The 6461-nt window shown below is 33.6% G+C and overlaps 1 protein-coding gene across 2 annotated transcripts; it reads left to right on the forward strand.

Annotated features, from left to right (window-relative positions):
• The first annotated feature begins 58 nt into the window (after window positions 1-58).
• On the forward strand, window positions 59-5287 carry LOC120092438 (NADPH:adrenodoxin oxidoreductase, mitochondrial). 2 transcript variants are annotated; one of them, XM_039050527.1, is made up of 14 exons: window positions 61-178; window positions 381-557; window positions 716-820; window positions 1272-1385; window positions 1472-1525; window positions 1738-1854; window positions 2011-2120; window positions 2200-2273; window positions 2652-2713; window positions 2950-3148; window positions 3411-3471; window positions 3768-3835; window positions 4090-4235; window positions 4645-5287. In XM_039050527.1, the coding sequence occupies exons 2-14, from the start codon at window positions 441-443 to the stop codon at window positions 4879-4881; spliced, it is 1464 nt and encodes a 487-aa protein (XP_038906455.1). In that variant the 5' UTR covers window positions 61-178; window positions 381-440; the 3' UTR covers window positions 4882-5287. The 2 variants fall into 2 exon arrangements, with proteins under 2 accessions (XP_038906454.1, XP_038906455.1); XM_039050526.1 differs by having other exon boundaries at window positions 59-557.
• The last annotated feature ends 1174 nt before the right edge of the window (window positions 5288-6461 follow it).

The raw sequence follows: 6461 nt of genomic DNA on the forward strand, positions 1-6461 counted from the left end.
AAAAAAAAAAAAAAAAGAAGAAAACCCATCCTCCATCTCTGGTAATAAAAAGAAAATATAATAATAAGTCTACAGGAAACGAAAGAAACTGGAAATTTCATTTCTGCTCTGGCTCTGTTCTTCTCCGTGTTATCGATCTTGTCCTGTCTCTCACATTCTTCTCTGGAAGGACGTAGTAGTTTAGTTCTTCTTCTCTTTTCTTTTCTAATGGATGAAAAGAAGTGAAACAGTACATGGAAACTTGTCGTAGTATCAATTTATATCCAATCCTTAATGCAAATGGGTGTCAATCTTTAAGGAACCAATACAAACCTGTGGAATTGAATCTCTTGATTTTAAGTTATCGACCTTCTAATTCAATCAATTTCGTTTCCGTGCAGCGAAATGCAATCTAAGATTGTTCGTATCGTTTTTGAGCTTTAAGTTTATTGATACTGCAAATGGCATTATTCAGAGCTAGGGCATTCTTATGTAGAGGCTTTTCAACTTTTGCTTCTCATCCTACTCATATTTGCGTTGTTGGGAGTGGACCTGCTGGTTTTTACACTGCTGAGAAGGCGAGTTTTCTTTTTGTTTTCTATGTTGTGGAGTATATCAACACATTGGCATTGATTTGAATAGCATGAGTTTAATTTATTTCGATTAATACAAAAGAATCGAGAAAATTGGTACATCTGGAAAATTGATCATATTGATTTGTGAATTGCACCAATAGTTGTTGAAGGCGCTTCCCAATGCTCAAGTTGATATAATTGATCGTTTGCCAACCCCTTTTGGTTTAGTGCGCTCTGGTGTGGCACCCGATCACCCTGAAACAAAGGTTAGAAGCTTGTATATTATTTCTTCTATCTGCTTTGTTGATTTTGATATTGTAGCATAAGTTGTATTTGCTAGTGAAGATATTGTTGAATTGATTTAGAAGATATTGATCGATTGAAGAAAAAGAATGCCATTTTAGCTTTCAGAATTATTTCTACACGTTCTCCTTGTTCTGTTTTGATTTATGACGTAGATTGTAACTTCGCTTGGAACTGGTAGATATCAATCTCATGCATATTTGAGCTTGCATGTATGACAGTTGGTGGCACTGTAAGCATATTGTTCACCTAGATATGGACATTTGTAATAAAAAGTTTTAGGAAATGTGTAAAGCGAATGGTCTTAATGACGTTCCTTTTACTTGTTCTGAAAAAGAAGTTGAAGTAATGTTTTACAAGAACTGCAAAAATATTTCTCCTACTTGAGCTTAGTTTATTCAAATCTTGCAACAGATTGTGGTTAATCAATTTGCGCGGGTTGCACAGCATCAAAGGTGTTCATTCTTTGGTAATATCAAGCTTGGATCTTCCATTTCATTGTTGGATCTCCGCGAGCTGTATCACGCGGTTAGTTATTGGCTTTAGACACAACATGTGTCTTGCTGCCAAAAGCTTATTTCTTATTTTCTCATTGGTCGTGGTTACTTATTTAGGTTGTGCTAGCATATGGAGCCGAAAGTGATAGAACTCTCAAGATTCCTGGAGAAGTAAGTTTAGTTCAAACTGTAGGTTTTACACTTCCAGTTTACTGCCTCCTGGTGGATTGCTTCTGCTTGTTCATACTGCCAAGTTGATAATTTTGCAATCACAGTGAATGTTTTTTTAATTATGTTTTCTGAATCGTCGACAGAACCGCATCTACTAATTCATTAGTCTATCAGTTTAACACATTGACTTTGGATGTCATATCCTTTCATAGGATTTGTCTGGCATACACTCAGCCAGAGAATTTGTTTGGTGGTACAATGGGCACCCAGATTGCAGAAACCTAAATCCTGACTTAAAGGCCGCTGATACAGCTGTAATCCTTGGCCAGGTAACTTCAGGCCATTCTGTTCTAAATTTACATCAATAAAAGATTTTGTCAAGCATTTCAGGCCTTTACTTTCTAATAAATTCCCATTATGTAGGAAGAAACAAGAAGCTTTTAAGATAGGTCAAACAATGATTGAAATATTTCTATTACGTCCAGGGAAATGTAGCTCTAGATGTTGCACGCATCCTTTTACGGCCAACATCAGAATTGGCAACTACAGATATTGCTAGTCATGCATTGGAGGCTTTGCAGGAGAGCTCTATAAGGTTTTTTTATTTTTGAGTTCATTATAGCATTAAGATTAATGCTATTGTCTTCTTCTTATTTTAATTATTGCTCATATAGGAAAGTCTTTTTGGTTGGAAGACGTGGACCAGTTCAAGCAGCTTGTACTGCTAAAGAGCTACGTGAAGTTCTTGGTATTCCTCAATCCTTAACCTCTTTAAAAATAGATTTCAATGGTTTCTTAGAAATACTCATCCCTTGTCATTGAGAATGGGTTCTAAGTGGGAAACTATTTTTTTATTTTATTAAGTTTAACCCTTGTCTGTGTTATTACTTATTCGTATCTAATGTTGTGGTCACTACTTTCTACTTTCTTCATGTGTTTGGGCATGTACTATTATTATCTTGTAAAAAGAAAAGTCATACAAACGAAAGGACTGTGAGAGTAGTCTATCAGGTTAATATGGATACTTTTGTTCTTGATTGTTTTGCCTTCTGATTTTTGCATTTGCATTTTGTGCTCAAACCACATAACCAATGATGTCACCAGTTGTTTAATTTCATGGTTGCAGGTATTAAGGACTTGCACATACACATACAGGAAGCTGATCTTCTCAAGAGCCCAACAGATGAGGTATAATTCTACTAACGTTATCTCTACATTAACTGATGAGAAGCTCTTGTGACTGTTTAAGAAAGAATGTAAATAGTTTCTTAGTTCCTTCTCTCTTAAGGTCATGCAGTTGACTAGGGAATAGGTCTCATAGCTGAAGTGTGATCCTGAAATTTAAGATTTTCCCCAATCACATTCAAATGGACATTCTGTTGTCTTATCAATACATCCTTGTCTTAATACTTTCGTTTGAAAAGGAAGAGGTGAAAAACAGTCGAATACAGAGGAGAGTTTATGAGTTGCTTGCTAAGGCTGCTGCTTCTGGACCTCCCCATTCTGGCACAGGTCTACGTGAACTGCATTTTGTTTTCTTCCGCAAACCCGAGAAGTTTCTGAGTTCAGAAGACAAGAAAGACCAAGTTGCTGGTGTTCGATTTGAGAAGACAGTTCTTGAAGGTAACTATCTATGTCCTATTTTTATGTGTCCTAAACAGATGCATTCCACTTATGTAGGTAGGATGAATACTGAAAAACTCATTTCTAAAGATTTGTACTAATCTCATCAACGACGGTGTTATGGATTAGCAATCCAATTTATTTTTGTTCATTTTCCTTCATTGTCTCTTATCAATGAAAATTACTTGCATTCCTTCAGAATGACATGCATCCTATCCCATCCTAGTATGTCCTTGTGTTACTATTTGCTTTTATTCTGTAGGTTCTAGCCCTGGAAAGCAGATAGCTAGAGGTACTAGGGAGTTTGAAGACCTTGACTGCCAGTAATTCCTTCATAAGTTACATTTTTTGTTTTATTTTTCTATTTTTTATTTGGTAACAAATTATACATCAGAATATTTGTTAGGATGGCGCATGAGTCTAATCAGAAAATATTTTCTAGTTTTGATTTTAATTTTATTGGATGATAAAATCATAAAGATATGCCCTATTAGCTGAATCGATGATGAATACTAATTTACATTTCTTTTTGTTATAGCAGAGAGTACTTTCTTTTCTGTGAAAATGAGCTCATGTAGATTCAATTGCTTGTTTGATAATCTAATTCAATTTTTTATAGGATGGTGCTAAAGAGCATAGGTTACAAATCAGTTCCAATTGATGGTTTGCCCTTTGATCATCAGAAAGGTATGAGATTAAGATTTCCTCGAGATCTCTCTCTACATTATTCAATTCTTAGTTTTATTTTCTTACTTAGAGATTATGCCAGTGTCAGTCTATTCACCTTTACTAAGTATTCGAGAATACTCATACGAAACCATGGATTGAATGTATCTGAGAAACTCTTCTCGTGAGTCGTGTCTCTATTCATTTGTGCCTTCAAGCTGCCATGGAAAAACTTCTTCTCTAGTGTTTTCCTTTGCTGATAGTTCCATTTTCAGGAATTGTACCTAACGTTAGAGGTCGAGTTGTAAGGAATACTTCTGGAGATGCCATCCAACTTGAGGAAGGATTATATGTATGTGGATGGTTGAAGAGAGGACCAACTGGAATTATTGCAACAAATCTCTACTGTGCTGAAGAAACCGTGAGTATTCAAATTGTTTGGCCACTGGTTTGGCTTCTTCAGTATTCTTTTGAGCAGCTTATTATGATAAAAGCAAAGAAATGGACTAGATGTGGGATGATCAAGCAAAATCGAATGACAAGAAATAAATTAAGGAAATTTGATGAGAAAAATGGAAAACAAATAGTTTTCTAGATAACTCTCTTTGCCCAACCCATTATTTCTACCAGAATCTGGTTATTGTTTTAAGATAACATGATGTTTTTTTATAAATCTATATTGCCTTCATGTCCTTGATCCAGCTAACCACACATATTTTAACATGAAAGATGAAATCATCTCATTTGAGTTTGAGCACCTGAACCTGCATATATACAAACATTTTTATTTTTTAATTTTTAACCTCTGTTAGTCATTATTGATTTATCAGGTTGCAAGCATATGTGAAGACCTTGATAAAAGAGCATCAGGGTTCTCCTTTTCTAGCTCAGCGAAGCCCGGGAGAGAAGGTCTAGTACGTGCATTGGACGATCAAAATGTAAAAGTTGTACCATTCAGTGCTTGGGAAAAAATAGACTCTGTAGAAAAAAGGCTTGGGAGTCTGAAGAACAAACCCAGGGAGAAGTTAACCACTTGGGAGGAGCTACTGAAGGTGGCCATGGAATGAGTATATCTTATGATTGAATCTCTTTTCTTATGGTTAATTTATATTCCTCCTTTGTTTTCCAAATGAATTACATAGCTATTCTGCTTCTTTGTTTCGCTTCTACTTGGGACAACCTATTTATTACCCTCTCTCAAGCGCAGAGCTATTTCCTTTTATATCTTGCTTCCATATTTTAACATTGAAGACTCTAACGATTTGTCGACTTTGCTCGAAGTGTCGGTTTCTTTGACTAGTATTTAGATGGAATCGGCTTCCATTGAAGAGGCAACAATAAAGGAGGCTATATATTCTTTTTTGAGGTGCTAGAGAGGATGGCAAAAAGTCATTCTTCAGTTGTAAAAACACTTGAATTGAGAAGTGCAAATCACCTTACCCTTCAACTTCATCTGCCTATTCATTCATTTTAGACCAGGTTTTGGCTAGTCGACATATCATATCCTCAACACATATTGATGTCAGTTGAGCTAAACTTTTTTTGAGAGAATAATCGTGATCTCACAATTTTTTACTTAATTTCTTAAAGGATTTTGACATTTTTCTTTTTTTCATACAATGAACAAATCATGGAGTAAGCATTTGTAGAATCAAATTATTTTAATTTTTGGGATGTATGAATATTGGAATTGGCATGAGAAAAGCATGCATTCTAAGCAATTAATTGCATTTTCTTTTAATTAAAACATAATTTTGACCAAAAAAAACTCAATTAATTGCATTTACTCAAAAAAAAAAAAAAAAAAAGAAAGAAAGAAAGAAAGAAAGAAAGACAAAAGGTATAATTTTCTTTTAATTAAAACATAAAAATGATATCGTAAAAAATTGCTTGATATTTGGCATTTATTAGAAGTTTAAATCTCTATATGTGGTAATGAAAAATATTCAGACTTCTGAATGTATCTGGATTGACCCTTAAACTCAAAAATAATATAAAAGTTGAATTAAATTATATCTCATTTAATGAATGTAATGCATTTTAATGTTTAAATCATATTTATGTAATGTTAAAACATCTATTTTAATCTTTTGGCTTTTATCCATTTTAGTATAAATACTTTTAAGCCATTTAGTTCAGTCTATACTTGTGAAATACAATGCTTTTTAAGTGTTTTTCTTGTCTTTTCTATTTCATTTATTTCAAAACAACGTTATATAAAATTCTTGACATATAGTTATAGCTTTGGATTGAGAAGTTTGTGGTGTGAATAGTTTCTGTACATTTTTTTTTAACTATAACATATATCTAATATCACGTTTATGTCCAGAGAATAAATCAATAGTAATTTAAAAAGTTGGTCTCATTTGATTTACATTTAGTGTTTGTTTACTTGTATTATGTACATGTATTGATATCTAAGGCTTACTTCTAAATATGTAATAAAAAAACGTACACTACTTGACAAGTGGAGGGTGTTCAAATCCAATTACGTCTGAAAATTATGTTAATAATGTCCACATTATCATTATTGTTACTGTTACCTAATGAGAATTGTGAATTTTTCACATTTATAGTTACATTTACCTTTATCTTTAGTTTTACTCTTACCATTATCGTTATCGTTTAACCTTAAGGGGTCGTTTGT

The sequence above is a fragment of the Benincasa hispida genome, chromosome 12, assembly GCF_009727055.1.
Source record: "Benincasa hispida cultivar B227 chromosome 12, ASM972705v1, whole genome shotgun sequence".
Taxonomy (NCBI): domain Eukaryota; kingdom Viridiplantae; phylum Streptophyta; class Magnoliopsida; order Cucurbitales; family Cucurbitaceae; genus Benincasa; species Benincasa hispida.